This window comes from Balaenoptera musculus, chromosome 3 (assembly GCF_009873245.2).
Source record: "Balaenoptera musculus isolate JJ_BM4_2016_0621 chromosome 3, mBalMus1.pri.v3, whole genome shotgun sequence".
NCBI classification, from domain to species: domain Eukaryota; kingdom Metazoa; phylum Chordata; class Mammalia; order Artiodactyla; family Balaenopteridae; genus Balaenoptera; species Balaenoptera musculus.
This window is the reverse complement of record NC_045787.1, coordinates 154,006,971-154,027,894: the sequence shown is the minus strand read 5'-3', so window position 1 is coordinate 154,027,894 and position 20,924 is coordinate 154,006,971. Positions and strand designations below refer to the sequence as shown.

Sequence of the window (20,924 nt, the reverse complement as noted above, 5' to 3'; positions counted from 1 at the left end):
ATCCTTTTGCATTCAATCTCTTAATGCCAAGCTTTATATCTATTGACTTTGCCAACCTTGAACACAACGTGCAATCCTGGACGACGACTCTCATCACTGGTCTCCACCCTATGGAGGCACGGCTGAACTCTTTTTGCTAACATTTCATTTATGATTTTGGCTGTGACATTCGCAATACATACGTCTGGAATTTCATTCATCCTTCCTGCCTTTCTTCTGCGATTATTGTATGCACCGATGTTATGTTCTGAACTTAAAGAGACTTATGGAGTGTACCACGTTTTTATATCTCTAAGACCATCTCCACAAGCATGGAATAACAGTTTTCCAGGGTATTTTGTAGACTGTACCCGAGAACTACAAGGTAGTTCCTGGGAAGATTTTTCATTATTGGTCCTACTGTTTGACAAGTCATAGAACTCTTTGAGTTTTCTATATCTTCTTCTGTCAGTTCTCATACAGTGGCCCAGAATTTAGTCAAACTTCACAACTTTTATCTTAGAACACTCTCGAATATTCGCCAAATGCCACATTTTACAGAAATGCCTGGTGGGATCTGGGATATCTATACACACCCATGAATCATCCTATGCTCGCACAGTCTCAAACAGTCATGGGTTGGCTCCTAGGAGTCAGTGTGGAATGGGAGCCCACCCCGAATCAGCATTAAGGCTCTCTTCACAGAAGACGAGTAACCTGATTTCTTAAACTGCCTTATGTTCCAGCCACGAGGCAGAGACACTCACTAACCTTTAGGAAAATGCAACGAAATAAAGACTGCTTTGCCAGTCAGAGTCTGCTGCTACTACACTAACTGCTCTGTAGCAAAGCAGACTGATGGGCAGAAGTGACTTTTTCCTTTCCGTTCCTAAATTCATCAATTTAACGCCACGGGGAATAGTGACCTGCAGCATCCAAACTGCTTGAAGACAAAGGCAAAAGCCTATTGCCTTTAAGAAGATCACACTAAATAGCACAGGTGACTCTACTCCAATCCTCACTTCTTTCTCCCTTTGCAAGAACGTGACAACAAACTTGGGCCTATCTTCTGCTACCTACAGGCAACCTGACCTTCCCTATCCAGGAAATTGAAGGAACGGCATCCCAGACACCTCCAATCTGATCATCCAAAGTTCACTCCTAAGAAAATTCCAAGCAGGACTGTGTGGCCAATATCTCAACTAATCCGCCATCAATGACATTGAAACCCCATCTGGCAAACTGAGACTCAGCATGAGCCATGTGGTAGATGTCAGGAAAGATGTACCATGGGAGGAAAGTCACATATCCCCAGGCCTACTTCAGACCCCACGCATCAGGGAGACCAAGGGTCCCAATACCAGGAACAACAGGAAGGCTCTGGGCAGGTGCTAAGACACTGTGACTGAGCCTTACCACATGGAAACAGCTGGACACAAATGGCCCCTCTTCCTTCCACGCCCACCCTCTGCATCCAACCTCCCCCAGGCAAAAATGGCTATAAACGTGGGACGTGGAAGACTGGGAGGCTACAGGAGAGTGAACACCAGTCTGTGGAGGCCGCAAGACAGTCCCCTCGTCACCTCCAAATAGGCTAGCTTAGTATCCTCCTCCAGGACTGACCTGTGACATCCAGGTGGAAGGAGACGCTCTGGCCCCCGGCCTCGCAGCTGTACTCCCCGGCATCTGCCTTGCCCGCCTGCTGCACCACCAGCCGCCGCCCTCGGCCCGTGGCCTCCACACGCACTTTCGAGCTCGAACTCAGCTTCTTTCCATCCTTGTACCACGTCACCTCCGTCTGGGCCTGGGCCACCTCGCAGCTCAGCGTGGCACTGGCCCCCGCCACGGCCTGCACTTCACTGCGTGCCGGCTGCTCCTTGGCAAACACCACCTTGGGCTCTGGGGACAGGGAGGGATACACGGGTCAAGGACACCATCTCAGTCAGGAAGGCAGCCCCGGGCAAAGGAGACCTGAGTGGGGAGCCGAGGGCCAGGCGGGTGCGAAGGGTGCGGAGGTGAGGCGGGGGCCAAGCTGGAAATTTCTCCAGGCTCTGCACCAGGCGTGTGCCCTGCAGACGTCCCCCTGCCTTTCTCAGCGACAAGTAACACAGGTGATGCATTCTCACCCGGGTCCGTGTGAGCTGGTCCGGGGGGTGGGGGGGCTGGGGGAGGGTGCGCTTTTGGAAGAGACTTCTCCCCTGCTCATGGCATCTGCAGGGTCACACCCTAGTGTTCCCAAACCTTCCCAGATGGGGCCACAGTCTTCTCCATACGCCTAAGCAGGGAACTTTGCACCTGCAGTCCAGGCAAATCACTGAGGCTCGGTGCCCTGGCCTACACTTAGTATGGTCAACTTGTGACAAGCTGGAGGGAGTGCTGGCACCTCCCCGTGGCTTTCTTTTCCATTGTCTGAGGAATAAAGAAGCTGGGGGCTTCCCTGGTGGCGCAGTGGTTGAGAGTCCGCCTGCCAAGGCAGGGGACACGGGTTCGAGCCCTGGTCTGGGAAGATCCCACATGCCGCGGAGCAACTGGGCCCGTGAGCCACAATTGCTGAGCCTGCGCGTCTGGAGCCTGTGCTCCGCAACAAGAGAGGCTGCGATAGTGAGAGGCCCGCGCACCGCGATGAAGAGTGGCCCCCGCTTGCCGCAACTGGAGAAAGCCCTCGCACAGAAACGAAGACCCAACACACCCAAAAATAAAGAAAGAAATAAATTTAAAAAAAAAAAAAAATCTTAAAAAAAAAAAAAAAGAAGCTGAGCACCTTTTCCCATACAACTGGGGTTCCCATTGCTCTTTTGTTCTTCCTGGTGACACTATTCAAATTTTTGCCCACTCACCAATAGTAGGCTCTCTCTTCTCTCCATTCATCTCTAGGCACACTTTATGCATTGAAATACTAGAGAACGACAGATTGCTACCTCTCAAGGTTATCCCCAGCTGTGGGACTCACACTTTCACTGTGTGATCGAGTCCTCCGATGAGTCAAGGTTTTTACCTTCAATAGTGTCACCAATGCCCATTTCAGCCCTTTCAGTTTCGAGCATTTGCGTTCCATTTAAGAAATCTTCCTTTACCTTCGGTCTTTCAAGAAACCACGGTATCGCCGGACTCTTTTTTGGTTTGTACCTTTTAACACTGAGGTTTCTAACCCACCACGAGTATACTTTTGTGTGTGGTGTGAATTGGCAGTACACTTTAATTTTTCCCTATGGGTAAGTGGTCCAAGCACTATTTATGAAGACAACATCCCTCCTCGACTTCTCGAAGAGACAGCACAGTAACAGATGAAATTGTGGCGGAGGGGAGGGGGCTGGGAGGGGGGCAGGAGGGGGGATTTGTCCGTGGTGGTGCAGGAAACCATTGCTGCAAGGAGCTCTTTCTGACCTCACTACTACGTTCCTCTGATGTGGTAAATACAGCCGCACTGGGATCCCCGTATCTTGAAAACTATATAGCCTCATGATAATTCTTGACAACGGCTCACTGGAAGTGCTCCCACCGTGCTTCTTCAAGCAAATAGCCTATTGGCTGTACCTTGCCTTTGGAATCTGCCTGCTATTCTACCATCCGACCACCCAAAACACAAATTTCGTTCGATTTTCATTGTTAATCAACATCTTTGATTTTTCTCCTCAGATTACAGTCCATCGATTGAAACCTCTGACTCTCTCTCAAGAATGTGTAATAATTTCCCCACATAGTCTCATAGCAACGTTTATCAGACCTGGAATTAGAAACATGATACAATTGTGCCATTTTAACTCTTTCACAAAAGTTTCACTTTCCAAGCGTTTCTCGCCAGGACTTAGCTGTGGAAATGTCTTCAGCCTGTTGATTCTCTTACACCCTAGCCTTACTCAACAATCGTACACAGCCTAATAATTCACCCATCGGATTCTCTGAGTTGATAATCACATCATCAGCAAATTCTACCTTGAGTTTTTCTAAACCTTTTGCTAGGGATCTTATGCTCCTCCTCACTCCACTCAGTGTTGACAGTGGCCCACTGTACAGCATTCTCCCTCACATCAAAGATTTCCAGGGACACGTTCAGTGGGATGCTGCTATTGTTGTTGCTGTTGTTGTTGTTGGAGGAATTTTATTATAACGTTACAAAAAGAACACTTTTGTACACTAGGATAAGAATTATGTGGCAGGAACTGGTGCTCAGTTTTATCACACTTTTTGCCTGCATTTCGGACGATCAAGTTGCATCTACGATTTGATTCTCTAGTCGTTCAGAGGGCCACATCCTTCTGCATTCAATCTCTTAATGCCAAGCTTTATAACTATTGACTTTGCCAACCTTCAACACAACGTGCAATCCTGGACTACGACTCTCATCACTGGCCTCCACCCCGTGGAGGCACGGCTGAATTCCTGTTGCTAACATTTCATTCATGATTTTGGCTGTGACATTCGCAATACATACGTCTGGAATGTCATTCATCCTTCCTGCCTTTCTTCTGCGATTCTGGTATGCACCGATGTTATGTTCGGAACTTAAAGAGAATTATGGAGTGTACCACCTTTTTCTATCTCTAAGACCATCTCCACAAGCATGGAATAACAGTATTCCAGGGTATTTTGTAGACTGTACCCGAGAACTACAAGGTAGTTCCTGGGAAGATTTTTCATTATTGGTCCTACTGATTGACAAGTCATACAACTCTTTGAGTTTTCTATATCTTCTTCTGTCAGTTCTCATACAGTTGCCCAGGATTTAGTCAAACTTCACAACTTTTATCTCAGAACACTCTCGAATATTCTCCGAATGCCACGTTTTACAGAAATGCCTGGTGGGATCTGGGATATCTATACACACCCATGAATCATCCTATGCTCGCACAGTCTCAAACAGTCATGGGTTGGCTCCTAGGAGTCAGTGTGGAATGGGAGCCCACCCCGAATCAGCATTAAGGCTCTCTTCACAGAAGACGAGTAAGCTGATTTGTTAAACTGCCTTATGTTCCAGCCACGAGGCAGAGACACTCACTAACCTTTAGGAAAATGCAACGAAATAAAGACTGCTTTGCCAGTCAGAGTCTGCTGCTACTACACTAACTGCTCTGTAGCAAAGCAGACTGACGGGCAGAAGTGACTTTTTCCTTTCCGTTCCTAAATTCATCAATTTAACGCCACGGGGAATAGTGACCTGCAGCATCCAAACTGCTTGAAGACAAAGGCAAAAGCCTATTGCCTTTAAGAAGATCACCCTAAATAGCACAGGTGACTGTACTCCAATCCTCATTTCTTTCTCCCTTTGCAAGAACGTGACAACAAACTTGGGCCTGTCTTCTGCTACCTACAGGCAACCGGACCTTCCCTATCCAGGAAATTGAAGGAACGGCATCCCAGACACCTCCAATCTGATCATCCAAAGTTCACTCCTAAGAAAATTCCAAGCAGGACTGTGTGGCCAATATCTCAACTAATCCGCCATCAATGACATTGAAACCCCATCTGGCAAACTGAGACCCGGCAGGAGCTATGTGGTAGATGTCAGGAAAGATGTACCATGGGAGGAAAGTGACATATCCCCAGGCCTACGTCAGACCCCACGCATCAGGGAGAGCCAGGGTCCCGATACCAGGAACAACAGGAAGGCTCTGGGCAGGTGCTAAGACACTGTGACTGAGCCTTACCACATGGAAACAGCTGGACACAAATGGCCCCTCTTCCTTCCACGCCCACCCTCTGCATCCAACCTCCCCCAGGCAAAAATGGCTATAAACGTGGGACGTGGAAGACTGGGAGGCTACAGGAGAGTGAACACCAGTCTGTGGAGGCCGCAAGACAGTCCCCTCGTCACCTCCAAATAGGCTAGCTTAGTATCCTCCTCCAGGACTGACCTGTGACATCCAGGTGGAAGGAGACGCTCTGGCCCCCGGCCTCGCAGCTGTACTCCCCGGCATCTGCCTTGCCCGCCTGCTGTACCACCAGCCGCCGCCCTCGGCCCGTGGCCTCCACACGCACTTTCGAGCTCGAACTCAGCTTCTTTCCGTCCTTGTACCACGTCACCTCCGTCTGGGCCTGGGCCACCTCGCAGCTCAGCGTGGCACTGGCCCCCGCCACGGCCTGCACTTCACTGCGTGCCGGCTGCTCCTTGGCAAACACCACCTTGGGCTCTGGGGACAGCAAAGGATACACGGGTCAAGGACACCATCTCAGTCAGGAAGGCAGCCCCGTGCAAAGGAGACCTGAGTGGGGAGCCGAGGGCCAGGCGGGTGCGAAGGGTGCGGAGGTGAGGCGGGGGCCAAGCTGGAAATTTCTCCAGGCTCTGCACCAGGCGTGTGCCCTGCAGACGTCCCCCTGCCTTTCTCAGCGACAAGTAACACAAGTGATGCATTCTCACCCGGTTCTGCGTGAGCTGGTCCGGGGAGTGTGGGTGTTGGGGGAGGGTGCGCTTTTGGAAGAGACTTCTCCCCTGCTCATGGCATCTGCAGGGTCACACCCTAGTGTTCCCAAACCTTCCCAGATGGGGCCACAGTCTTCTCCATACGCCTAAGCAGGGAACTTTGCACCTGCAGTCCAGGCAAATCACTGAGGCTCGGTGCCCTGGCCTACACTTAGTATGGTCAACTTGTGACAAGCTGGAGGGAGTGCTGGCACCTCCCCGTGGCTTTCTTTTCCATTGTCTGAGGAATAAAGAAGCTGAGCACCTTTTCCCTTACGACTGGGGTTCCCATTGCTCTTTTGTTCTTCCTGGTGACACTATGCAAATTTTTGCCCACTCACCAATAGTAGGCTCTCTCTTCTCTCCATTCATCTCTAGGCACTCTTTATGCATTGAAATACTACAGAAGGACAGATTGCTAGCTTTCAAGGTTATTCCCAACCGTGGGACTCGCACTTTCACTGTGTGACTGAGTCCTCCGATGAATCAAAGTTTTTACCTTCAATAGTGTCACCAATGTCCATTTCAGCCCTTTCAGTTTGGAGCATTTGTGTTCCATTTAAGAAATCTTCCTTTACCTTCGGTCTTTCAAGAAACCACGGTATCGCCGGACTCTTTTTTGGTTTGTACCTTTTAACACTGAGGTTTCTAACCCACCACGAGTGTACTTTTGTGTGTGGTGTGAATTGTCAGTACACTTTAATTTTTCCCTATGGGTAAGTGGTCCAAGCACTATTTATGAAGACAACATCCCTCCTCGACTTCTCGAAGAGACAGCACAGTAACAGATGAAATTGTGGCGGAGGGGAGGGGGCTGGGAGGGGGGCAGGAGGGGGGATTTGTCCGTGGTGGTGCAGGAAACCATTGCTGCAAGGAGCTCTTTCTGACCTCACTACTACGTTCCTCTGATGCGGTAAGTATAGCCGCACTGGGATCCCCTTATCTTGAAAACTATATAGCCTCATGATAATTCTTGACAACGGCTCACTGGAAGTGCTCCCACCGTGCTTCTTCAAGCAAATAGCCTATTGGCTGTACCTTGCCTTTGGAATCTGCCTGCTATTCTAGCATCCGACCACCCAAAACACAAATTTCGTTCGATTTTCATTGTTAATCAACATCTTTGATTTTTCTCCTCAGATTACAGTCCATCGATTGAAACCTCTGACTCTCTCTCAAGAATGTGTAATAATTTCCCCACATAGTCTCATAGCAACGTTTATCAGACCTGGAATTAGAAACATGATACAATTGTGCCATTTTAACTCTTTCACAAAAGTTTCACTTTCCAAGCGTTTCTCGCCAGGACTTAGCTGTGGAAATGTCTTCAGCCTGTTGATTCTCTTACACCCTAGCCTTACTCAACAATCGTACACAGCCTAATAATTCATCCATCGGATTCTCTGAGTTGATAATCACATCATCAGCAAATTCTACCTTGAGCTTTTCTAAACCCTTTGCCAGGGATTTTCTGCTCCTCCTCACTCCACTCAGTGGTGACAGTGGCCCACTGGACAGTATTCTCCCTCACAACAAAGATGTCCAGGGACACGTTCAGTGGGATGCTGCTCTTGTTGTTGCTGTTGTTGTTTTTGGAGGAATTTTATTATAACGTTACAAAAAGAACACTTTTGTACACTAGGATAAGAATTATGTGGCAGGAACTGGTGCTCAGTTTTATCACACTTTTTGCCTGGACTTCAGACGATCAAGTTGCATCTACCATTTGATTCTCTACTCGTTCAGAGGGACACATCCTTTTGCATTCAATCTCTTAATGCCAAGCTTTATATCTATTGACTTTGCCAACCTTGAACACAACGTGCAATCCTGGACTACGACTCTCATCACTGGTCTCCACCCCATGGAGGCACGGCTGAATTCCTGTTGCTGACATTTCATTTATGATTTTGGCTGTGACATTCGCAATACATACGTCTGGAATGTCATTCATCCTTCCTGCCTTTCTTCTGCGATTCTGGTACGCACCGATGTTATGTTCGGAACTTAAAGAGAATTATGGAGTGTACCACCTTTTTCTATCTCTAAGACCATCTCCACAAGCATGGAATAACAGTATTCCAGGGTATTTTGTAGACTGTACCCGAGAACTACAAGGTAGTTCCTGGGAAGATTTTTCATTATTGGTCCTACTGATTGACAAGTCATACAACTCTTTGAGTTTTCTATATCTTCTTCTGTCAGTTCTCATACAGTTGCCCAGGATTTAGTCAAACTTCACAACTTTTATCTCAGAACACTCTCGAATATTCTCCGAATGCCACGTTTTACAGAAATGCTTGGTGGGATCTGGGATATCTATACACACCCATGAATCATCCTATGCTCGCACAGTCTCAAACAGTCATGGGTTGGCTCCTAGGAGTCAGTGTGGAATGGGAGCCCACCCCGAATCAGCATTAAGGCTCTCTTCACAGAAGACGAGTAAGCTGATTTGTTAAACTGCCTTATGTTCCAGCCACGAGGCAGAGACACTCACTAACCTTTAGGAAAATGCAACGAAATAAAGACTGCTTTGCCAGTCAGAGTCTGCTGCTACTACACTAACTGCTCTGTAGCAAAGCAGACTGACGGGCAGAAGTGACTTTTTCCTTTCCGTTCCTAAATTCATCAATTTAACGCCACGGGGAATAGTGACCTGCAGCATCCAAACTGCTTGAAGACAAAGGCAAAAGCCTATTGCCTTTAAGAAGATCACCCTAAATAGCACAGGTGACTGTACTCCAATCCTCATTTCTTTCTCCCTTTGCAAGAACGTGACAACAAACTTGGGCCTGTCTTCTGCTACCTACAGGCAACCGGACCTTCCCTATCCAGGAAATTGAAGGAACGGCATCCCAGACACCTCCAATCTGATCATCCAAAGTTCACTCCTAAGAAAATTCCAAGCAGGACTGTGTGGCCAATATCTCAACTAATCCGCCATCAATGAAATTGAAACCCCATCTGGCAAACTGAGACCCGGCAGGAGCTATGTGGTAGATGTCAGGAAAGATGTACCATGGGAGGAAAGTGACATATCCCCAGGCCTACGTCAGACCCCACGCATCAGGGAGAGCCAGGGTCCCGATACCAGGAACAACAGGAAGGCTCTGGGCAGGTGCTAAGACACTGTGACTGAGCCTTACCACATGGAAACAGCTGGACACAAATGGCCCCTCTTCCTTCCACGCCCACCCTCTGCATCCAACCTCCCCCAGGCAAAAATGGCTATAAACGTGGGACGTGGAAGACTGGGAGGCTACAGGAGAGTGAACACCAGTCTGTGGAGGCCGCAAGACAGTCCCCTCGTCACCTCCAAATAGGCTAGCTTAGTATCCTCCTCCAGGACTGACCTGTGACATCCAGGTGGAAGGAGACGCTCTGGCCCCCGGCCTCGCAGCTGTACTCCCCGGCATCTGCCTTGCCCGCCTGCTGTACCACCAGCCGCCGCCCTCGGCCCGTGGCCTCCACACGCACTTTCGAGCTCGAACTCAGCTTCTTTCCGTCCTTGTACCACGTCACCTCCGTCTGGGCCTGGGCCACCTCGCAGCTCAGCGTGGCACTGGCCCCCGCCACGGCCTGCACTTCACTGCGTGCCGGCTGCTCCTTGGCAAACACCACCTTGGGCTCTGGGGACAGCAAAGGATACACGGGTCAAGGACACCATCTCAGTCAGGAAGGCAGCCCCGTGCAAAGGAGACCTGACTGGGGAGCCGAGGGCCAGGCGGGTGCGAAGGGTGCGGAGGTGAGGCGGGGGCCAAGCTGGAAATTTCTCCAGGCTCTGCACCAGGCGTGTGCCCTGCAGACGTCCCCCTGCCTTTCTCAGCGACAAGTAACACAAGTGATGCATTCTCACCCGGTTCTGCGTGAGCTGGTCCGGGGAGTGTGGGTGTTGGGGGAGGGTGCGCTTTTGGAAGAGACTTCTCCCCTGCTCATGGCATCTGCAGGGTCACACCCTAGTGTTCCCAAACCTTCCCAGATGGGGCCACAGTCTTCTCCATACACCTAAGCAGGGAACTTTGCACCTGCAGTCCAGGCAAATCACTGAGGCTCGGTGCCCTGGCCTACACTTAGTATGGTCAACTTGTGACAAGCTGGAGGGAGTGCTGGCACCTCCCTGTGGCTTTCTTTTCCATTGTCTGAGGAATAAAGAAGCTGAGCACCTTTTCCCTTACGACTGGGGTCCCCATTGCTCTTTTGTTCTTCCTGGTGACACTATGCAAATTTTTGCCCACTCACCAATAGTAGGCTCTCTCTTCTCTCCATTCATCTCTAGGCACTCTTTATGCATTGAAAGACTACAGAAGGTCAGATTGCTAGCTTTCAAGGTTATCCCCAGCTGTGGGACTCGCACTTTCACTCTGTGACCGAGTCCTCCGATGAGTCAAGGTTTTTACCTTCAATAGTGTCACCAATGTCCATTTCAGCCCTTTCAGTTTGGAGCATTTGTGTTCCATTTAAGAAATCTTCCTTTACTTTCAGTCTTTCAAGAAACCACGGTATCGCTGGACTCTTTTTTGGTTTGTACCTTTTAACACTGAGGTTTCTAACCCACCACGAGTATACTTTTGTGTGTGGTGTGAATTGTCAGTACACTTTAATTTTTCCCTATGGGTAAGTGGTCCAAGCACTATTTATGAAGACAACATCCCTCCTCGACTTCTCGAAGAGACAGCACAGTAACAGATGAAATTGTGGCGGAGGTGAGGGGGCTGGGAGTGGGGCAGGAGGGGGGATTTGTCCATGTTGGTGCAGGAAACCATTGCTGCAAGGAGCTCTTTCTGACCTCACTACTACGTTCCTCTGATGCGGTAAGTATAGCTGCACTGGTATCCCCTTATCTTGAAAACTATATAGCCTCATGATAATTCTTGACAACGGCTCACAGGAAGTGCTCCCACCGTGCTTCTTCAAGCAAATAGCATATTGGCTGTACCTTGCCTTTGGAATCTGCCTGCTATTCTACCATCCGACCACCCAAAACACAAATTTCGTTCGATTTTCATTGTTAATCAACATCTTTGGTTTTTCTCCTCAGATTACTGTCCATCGATTGAAACCTCTGACTCTCTCTCAACAATGTGTAATAATTTCCCCACATAGTCTCATAGCAACTTTGATCAGACCTGGAATTAGAAACATGATACAATTGTGCCATTTTAACTCTTTCACAAAAGTTTCACTTTCCAAGCGTTTCTCGCCAGGACTTAGCTGTGGAAATGTCTTCTGCATGTTGATTCTCTTACACCCTAGTCTTACTCAGCAATCGTACACAGCCTAATAATTCATCCATCGGATTGTCTGAGTTGATAATCACATCACCAGCAAATTCTACCTTGAGTTTTTCTAAACCCTTTGCCAGGGATTTTATGCTCCTCCTCACTCCACTCAGTGGTGACAGTGGCCCACTGGACAGTATTCTCCCTCACATCAAAGATTTCCAGGGACACGTTCAGTGAGATGCTGCTCTTGTTGTTGCTGTTGTTGTTTTTGGAGGAATTTTATTATAACGTTACAAAAAGAACACTTTTGTACACTAGGATAAGAATTATATGGCAGGAACTGGTGCTCAGTTTTATCACACTTTTTGCCTGGACTTCAGACGATCAAGTTGCATCTACCATTTGATTCTCTACTCGTTCAGAGGGCCACATCCTTTTGCATTCAATCTCTTAATGCCAAGCTTTATATCTATTGACTTTGCCAACCTTGAACACAACGTGCAATCCTGGACTACGACTCTCATCACTGGTCTCCACCCCATAGAGGCACGGCTGAATTCCTGTTGCTGACATTTCATTTATGATTTTGGCTGTGACATTCGCAATACATACGTCTGGAATTTCATTCATCCTTCCTCCCTTTCTTCTGCGATTCTGATAAGCATCGATATTATGTTATGAACTTAAAGAGAATTATGGAGTGTACCACCTTTTTCTATCTCTAAGACCATCTCCACAAGCATGCAATAACAGTTTTCCAGGATATTTTGTAGACTCTACCAGAGAAATACAAGGTAGTTCCTGGGAAGATTTTTCATTATTGGTCCTACTGATTGACAGGTCATACAACTCTTTGAGTTTTCTATATCTTCTTCTGTCAGTTCTCATACAGTTGCCCAGGATTTAGTCAAACTTCACAACTTTTATCTCAGAACACTCTCGAATATTCTCCGAATGCCACGTTTTACAGAAATGCCTGGTGGGATCTGGGATATCTATACACACCCATGAATCATCCTATGCTCGCACAGTCTCAAACAGTCATGGGTTGGCTCCTAGGAGTCAGTGTGGAATGGGAGCCCACCCCGAATCAGCATTAAGGCTCTCTTCACAGAAGACGAGTAAGCTGATTTGTTAAACTGCCTTATGTTCCAGCCACGAGGCAGAGACACTCACTAACCTTTAGGAAAATGCAACGAAATAAAGACTGCTTTGCCAGTCAGAGTCTGCTGCTACTACACTAACTGCTCTGTAGCAAAGCAGACTGACGGGCAGAAGTGACTTTTTCCTTTCCGTTCCTAAATTCATCAATTTAACGCCACGGGGAATAGTGACCTGCAGCATCCAAACTGCTTGAAGACAAAGGCAAAAGCCTATTGCCTTTAAGAAGATCACCCTAAATAGCACAGGTGACTGTACTCCAATCCTCATTTCTTTCTCCCTTTGCAAGAACGTGACAACAAACTTGGGCCTATCTTCTGCTACCTACAGGCAACCGGACCTTCCTTATCCAGGAAATTGAAGGAACGGCATCCCAGACACCTCCAATCTGATCATCCAAAGTTCACTCCTAAGAAAATTCCAAGCAGGACTGTGTGGCCAATATCTCAACTAATCCGCCATCAATGACATTGAAACCCCATCTGGCAAACTGAGACCCGGCAGGAGCTATGTGGTAGATGTCAGGAAAGATGTACCATGGGAGGAAAGTGACATATCCCCAGGCCTACGTCAGACGCCACGCATCAGGGAGAGCCAGGGTCCCGATACCAGGAACAACAGGAAGGCTCTGGGCAGGTGCTAAGACACTGTGACTGAGCCTTACCACATGGAAACAGCTGGACACAAATGGCCCCTCTTCCTTCCACGCCCACCCTCTGCATCCAACCTCCCCCAGGCAAAAATGGCTATAAACGTGGGACGTGGAAGACTGGGAGGCTACAGGAGAGTGAACACCAGTCTGTGGAGGCCTCAAGACAGTCCCCTCGTCACCTCCAAATAGGCTAGCTTAGTATCCTCCTCCAGGACTGACCTGTGACATCCAGGTGGAAGGAGACGCTCTGGCCCCCGGCCTCGCAGCTGTACTCCCCGGCATCTGCCTTGCCCGCCTGCTGTACCACCAGCCGCCGCCCTCGGCCCGTGGCCTCCACACGCACTTTCGAGCTCGAACTCAGCTTCTTTCCGTCCTTGTACCACGTCACCTCCGTCTGGGCCTGGGCCACCTCGCAGCTCAGCGTGGCACTGGCCCCCGCCACGGCCTGCACTTCACTGCGTGCCGGCTGCTCCTTGGCAAACACCACCTTGGGCTCTGGGGACAGCAAAGGATACACGGGTCAAGGACACCATCTCAGTCAGGAAGGCAGCCCCGTGCAAAGGAGACCTGAGTGGGGAGCCGAGGGCCAGGCGGGTGCGAAGGGTGCGGAGGTGAGGCGGGGGCCAAGCTGGAAATTTCTCCAGGCTCTGCACCAGGCGTGTGCCCTGCAGACGTCCCCCTGCCTTTCTCAGCGACAAGTAACACAAGTGATGCATTCTCACCCGGGTCCGCGTGAGCTGGTCCGGGGGGTGGGGGAGTTGGGGGGGAGGGTGCCCTTTTGGAAGAGACTTCTCCCCTGCTCATGGCATCTGCAGGGTCACACGCAAGCGTTCCCAAACCTTCCCAGATGGTGCCACAGTCTTCTCCATACGCCTAAGCAGGGAACTTTACACCTGCAGTCCATGGAAATCACTGAGCCTTGGTGCCCTGGCCTACACTTAGTATGGTCAACTTGTGACAAGCTGGAGGGAGTGCTGGCACCTCCCTGTGGCTTTCTTTTCCATTGTCTGAGGAATAAAGAAGCTGAGCACCTTTCCCCGTACGACTGGGTTCCTCATTACTCTTTTGTTCTTCCTGAAGACACTATTCAAATTTTTGCCCACTCACCAATAGTGGGCTCTCTCTTCTCTCCATTCATCTCTAGGCACTCTTTATGCACCGAAATACTAGAGAAAGACAGATTCCTAGCTTTCAAGTTTATTCCCAACTGTGGGACTCGACCTTTCACTGTGTGATCGAGTCCTCTGATGAATCAAAGTTGTTCCCTTCAATAGTGTCACCGATGTCCATTTCAGCCCTTTCAGTTTAGAGCATTTGTGTTCTATTTAGAAATGTTTCCTTACCTCAGTCTTTAAAGAAACCACAGTATCATCAGTGGGTTTTTTTGTTTTTACCTTTACAGTGGGTTTCTACCCCACCATGAGTTCACTTTTCTGTGTTGTGGGCATTGCTAGTACAATTTAATTTTTTCGTATTGTTAAGTGGTGCAAGCATCTGATGGGGATACTCTGATAAACTTCCTCTTTGCACAATTCCTCTAGGACAGAAATTGTGGGGTCATTATGGGTTCATTCCTCATACTTCCTAGATGAGGCCAGAGTCTTTTCCCACAGGAATGTGCAGGGCATGTTCTCATCTGCAGTGAATGAGATTTGCTGAAGTTCTACCCTCACCTACTCTCACTGTTGGCAGTGTGGTGGGAGTGAAATGTACCTCCTGTGGCAGTCTTTTGCATTTTTTCTGATGATTCAAAGTAAAGACCCATTTCTGATGTTTTTGGTCATCAGTGTTTGCTCTTCTGTGGTGTCACTGTTAAACGTTTTTGCCCTATTTTCAATAGCATTGTCTGCCATTTGTATGTTCACTTTAAGGACGTTTTTATACATACGAATGCTAGGCACTGACAAGTGTGTATGTTCTAAATGTCTTCCACATCTGTGTGGTTTGCCTTTTCAGTACTTTATGCTATCTTCTGATGAATCTATCAATGCATATTTAGTTTTAAGGTAGTCAAATTTTTATCATTATGATTAGTGCACTTGTATTTTAAGAAGTCATTCTTTGGGACTTCCCTGGTGGTGTAGAGGTTAAGAATCTGCCTGACAATGCAGGGAACACAGGTTCGAGCCCTGGTCCAGGAAGATGCCACATGCCACAGAGTAACTAAGCCCGTGCGCCGCAACTGCTTAGCCTGCCCTCTAGAGCCTGTGAGCCATAACCACTGAGCCTGCGCACCTAGAGCTCATGCTAAACAACAAGAGAAGCCACCGCAGTGAGAAGCCCGCAAACCACAGTGAAGAGTAGCCCCAGCTTGCCGCAACTAGAGAGAGCCCACGTGGAGCTGCGAAGCCAAAAATAGTAAATTTAAAAAAAAATTTTTTTAACATCTTTCTTGGAGTATAACTGCTTTACAATGGTGTGTTAGTTTCTGCTTTATAACAAACTGAATCAGTTATACATATACATATGTTCCCATATCTCTTCCCTCTTGCATCTCCCTCCCTCCTACCCTCCCTATCCCACCCCTCTAGGTGGTCACAAAGCACCGAGCTGATCTCCCTGTGCTATGCGGCTGCTTCCCACTAGCTATCTCTTTTACATTTGGTCGTGTATATATGTCCATGCCATTCTCTCACTTTGTCACAGCTTACCCTTCCCCCCCCCCCCATATCCTCAAGTCCATTCTCTAGTAGGTCTGTGTCTTTATTCCCGTCTTACCACTAGGTTCTTCATGACCTTTTTTTTTTCTTCCTTAGATTCCATATATATGTGTTAGCATACTGTATTTGTTTTTCTCTTTCTGACTTACTTCACTCTGTATGACAGACTCTAACTCCATCCACCTCGTTACAAACAACTCAATTTCATTTCTTTTTATGGCTGAGTAATATTCCATTGTATATATGTGCCACATCTTCTTTATCCATTCATCCGATGATGGACACTTAAGTTGCTTCCATGTCCTGGCTATTATAAATAGAGCTGCAATGAACATTTTGGTACATGACTCTTTTTGAATTATGGTTTTCTCAGGGTATATGCCCAGTAGTGGGATTGCTGGGTCGTATGGTAGTTCTATTTTTAGTTTTTTAAGGAACCTCTATACTGTTCTCCATAGTAGCTGTATCAATTTACATTCCCACCAACAGTGCAAGAGTGTTCCCTTTTCTCCACACCCTCTCCAGCATTTATTGTTTGCAGATTTTCTGATGATGGCCATTCTGACCGGTGTGAGGTGATACCTCAATGTAGTTTTGATTTGCATTTCTCTAATGATTAGTGATGTTGAGCATTCTTTCATGTGTTTGTTGGCAATCTGTATATCTTCTTTGGAGAAATGTCTATTTAGGTCTTCTGCCCATTTTTGGATTGGGTTGTTTGTTTTTTTGCTATTGAGCTGCATGAGCTGCTTGTAAATCTTGGAGATTAACCTTTGTCATTTGCTTCATTTGCAAATATTTTCTCCCATTCTGAGGGTTGTCTTTTGGTCTTGTTTATGGTTTCCTTTGCTGTGCAAAAGCTTTTAAGTTTCATTAGGTCCCATTTGTTTATTTTTGTTTTTATTTCCATTTCTCTAGGAGCTGGGTCAAAAAGGATCTTGCTGTGATTTATGTCATAGAGTGTTCTGCCTATGTTTTCCTCTAAGAGTTTGATAGTGTCTGGCCTTACATTTAGGTCTTTAATCCATTTTGAGTTTATTTTTGTGTATGGTGTTAGGGAGTGTTCTAATTTCATACTTTTACATGTACCTGTCCAGTTTTCCCAGCACCACTTATTGAAGAGGCTGTCTTTTCTCCATCATATATTCTTGCCTCCTTTATCAAAGATAAGGTGACCATATGTGCGTGGGTTTATCTCTGTGCTTTCTATCCTGTTCCATTGATCTATATTTCTGTTTTTGTGCCAATACCAAGGATTCTTCAATATACGCAAATCAATCAACGTGATACACCATATTAACAAATTGAAGGAGAAAAACCATATGATCATCTCAATAGATGCAGAGAAAGCTTTCGACAAAATTCAACACCCATTTATGATAAAAGCCCTGCAGAAAGTAGGCATAGAGGGAACTTACCTCAACATAATAAAGGCCATATATGACAAACCCACAGCCAACATCGTCCTCAGTGGTGAAAAACTGAAACCATTTCCACTAAGATCAGGAAGAAGACAAGGTTGCCCACTCTCACCACTATTATTCAACATAGTTTTGGAAGTGTTAGCCACAGCAATCAGAGAAGAAAAAGAAATAAAAGGAATCCAAATCGGAAAAGAAGAAGTAAAGCTGTCACTGTTTGCAGATGACATGATACTATACATAGAGAATCCTAAAGATGCTACCAGAAAACTACTAGAGCTAATCAATGAATTTGGTAAAGTAGCAGGATACAAAATTAATGCACAGAAATCTCTTGCATTCCTATACACTAATGATAAATTTTTTTAATTATTTATTAAAAAAACAAAGAAATCATTCTTTAATCTGAGGTAATTAAAACCATCTATGTTATCATCTAAGAGTTTTATGATTTTCCCTTCTATTCTGTGGTGTTTAACCCAACATGAGTTGACTGTGCGGGATATGAATTACTGGCCTAATCGTTTTTCTATATGGTTAAATGGTTTAAGTACCATTTATTAAAACCATGTTGTCTCTACTCCTTGCATGATTCCACATTTTTTTTTAAAAAAGGAGCAGGGGAATGTGGGCATCCATTCATGTTCAGATTTGTGTCGAAGATCACTATTCTGGTCCTTTGGTCTGTGTATCTCTCCTTGCAACGAGACACTATTGTATTCATTGCTGTAGCTTTATAACAATCTTGATATTGGTATAGCAAATAACTCACTTTTTGCTCTTCTTCAAGAGTGTATTGACTGTATATGATCTTAGCAATTTACTTCTGAATTTTCAAAATCCCCACTAAACAAACATTTGTTTGGATTTTAATTGGTATTGAACATTTTTTATTCTTCCCTGGATTTCTACCTAACTATTTAGAACTTCTTGACTGTCTCTCAAAACATTTTTAATAATTCCCCCACGCACACAGAGCCTCTCAACACCCTTTATTAGACTTGGAATTAGAAAATGATTCTTTTGATGCTATTGTAACTCTTTTAAAAATTTCATTTTCCAGATGTTTGTTGCTACAATGTAGATGTAGACGTGTTTTCTTCATATTGATTTTTTTACATGGTAATCATTCTCAACTATCTTATTAAGTCTCATAATTTATCCTTTGGATTAATCATATTATCCATGAATTCAACTTTTGTTTCTTCACACGTTTATGTCTTTTACTTTCTTTTCCTCCTATCTCTGCTGTACAATGTTGGTTAAAAGCAGTAACAGTTGGTTTCCTTGTCTGGTTCCCTATCTCACAGACAAACTTTCAAACTTTCACTTTTTTGTGTGCAATTAGCTGGTTTGTCTGCAGTGTCATTTATCAGATTAAGAACTGTTTTATTTATAATTCGTTAAGAATTTTATGTCATGAATTGATGCCAATTTTATTAAACTTTTCTTCTGTATTTATAATGCCAAATCTTACCAAATACTTTATTCTGCATGTCATGAACAGATTGCTTTGCTAATGTTTCTAGTGTTTGAACAACCTTGCATTTCTGGACTATGACTTTTATCACAGTGTATTACCAATTTTCCTCTTAATATATTGTTAAATTTATTTTGATAATATTTTGTTTCAGATATTGGCCTTGATATCTATAATAGGTTGGTCTGTAATTTTAATTCTTACAATTTTTTTTGTCAGATATTGGTATCAATGTTATGCCATCTACATGAAACAAATCAGAGACTGTTTATCTCCTTTTTCTATTCTCTAGAAGAATATCCATGAACACGGATTTTCTTTCCAAAGTATTTCATATAATTTACCAGTGGAACTACTGGGCTTAGATCTTTCTCTATGAGAAGATTTATCATTATGGTTCCAATTATTTAAAAGATTATAGGACTACTTGAGTTGTTGAATGTTTCTTGTGTCACTTTTTATATAGTTTTCTAAGAATCTGATCAATTTGTCAAAACTTTCACATTTATTGCCATGAAAAAATATTATCATATTCTTCTAAAATACCATTCTTAAAAGATACATACATGTTGGTATAGGAGAAGCTACTCTTCCTCTCCAAGTCTAAATCTATAAATCAGACTCCATGGGGAATTATGACATAGAATGTTCTAACAGAAAACAAAAGGAAATCAGTATTTGCTTTGAAAAGAGAATTCCAGACCTCACTTGTGCATATCTCAGGCACATATCGACCAACCCTCTGGTCTCTGTTTACTTTGCACACATATTGCAAGAAAAATGGATCTAGATTTTGTTACATGTAGATGCACAGATAACTTCTATATCCATGTGCAAGGAAGAAAGAGTGTTCAGAACACCTAAAACTTTGATAATCCATAGTTCAGTCTTGAGATAAATCCAAGTATGACTGTGTGGCAGAAATTTCCCCTTGTCCTGGCTTAATGAAATTCAAACATCTCTCCCTAGTGTGAACCCACATGCGTTGCTAGGTGATGGCATCTAGGAGCTGTCAGGACATCCAGGAGGAGCAAATTCACATACCCACAGTTAAAAGACATCTGGTCTACCTCAGACTCCAAGTGCAAGACAGAACCAGAGTCCCAGACACCAAGGAATACCCGGAAGGTTCTGGGCAGATGCTGGGAACTGAAGACTGTGCATTACTGTGTGGAAACACCACTCAGGGTTTATAGGAACATCATTATCCCTTCTGTTCACAGCCTGCCCATCCAGCCTCCCTTGGTCCAGCCATGGGTATGAAAATGGGAGGTGGGAAGACGGAAGGCTAAAAGAGATGAAGTCTAGTGGGAAGATCATCGGGTCTGTCAGGGGATGCAAGCCAGTCCCATCACCTCCACACAAGGCTAAGTTACTACCTCCAAGGACTGACCTGTGACATCCAGGTGGAAGGAGACCTTCTGGCCCCTGGCCTCGCAGCTGTACTCCCCGGCATCTGCCTTGTCCACCTGCTGCACCACCAGCCTCTGGGTGCAGCCCTTGGCCTCCACACGCACTTTTGAGCTCGAATTCAGCTTCTTCCTGTTCTTGTACCACGTCACCTCCGTCTGAGCCTGGGCCACCTCGCAGCTCAGTGTGGTGCTGGCCCCCACCACGGCCTGCACCTCTTTATGTGCTGGCTGCCCCTTGATAAACACCGCAGAGGACTCTGGGCACAGAAAGGGACACACAGTGTCAGAGACACAAAGCTGGTACCAGCCTGTGAGACCAAAACTTGAGAGTTCAGTAAATTTTCTCCTTGGAGCCAGTGATGCCATGTGCCCAGGAAGGTGTAGAGTTGTGTTTACAAACATATATCTCAAGTGTACATTTTGGTGATGTTCTGACTCAAGGTCAATTCCTAAGGCTGGAGAAGAGTGGCCAAAGTTATTCTAGCATCTGTCACAGCTAGTTCATTGTCTTTCCCATGTGACAGTCACCTTTGGCAG

General features: G+C 46.0%; 1 protein-coding gene across 1 annotated transcript in view; it reads right to left on the bottom strand.

Annotated features, from left to right (window-relative positions):
* Window positions 1-1,535: 1,535 nt before the first annotated feature.
* Window positions 1,536-20,924, bottom strand: part of LOC118892320 (obscurin-like) — a 43,653-nt gene continuing 24,264 nt past the window's right edge. Inside the window, exons 8-12 of the mRNA XM_036846829.1 lie at window positions 20,369-20,644; window positions 13,634-13,909; window positions 9,733-10,008; window positions 5,832-6,107; window positions 1,536-1,878 (exon numbers count right to left, since the gene is read on the bottom strand). Coding sequence (XP_036702724.1) covers window positions 1,574-1,878; window positions 5,832-6,107; window positions 9,733-10,008; window positions 13,634-13,909; window positions 20,369-20,644 — 1,409 coding nt within the window. The 3' untranslated portion in view covers window positions 1,536-1,573. The remainder of the gene's footprint in view (window positions 1,879-5,831; window positions 6,108-9,732; window positions 10,009-13,633; window positions 13,910-20,368; window positions 20,645-20,924) is intronic.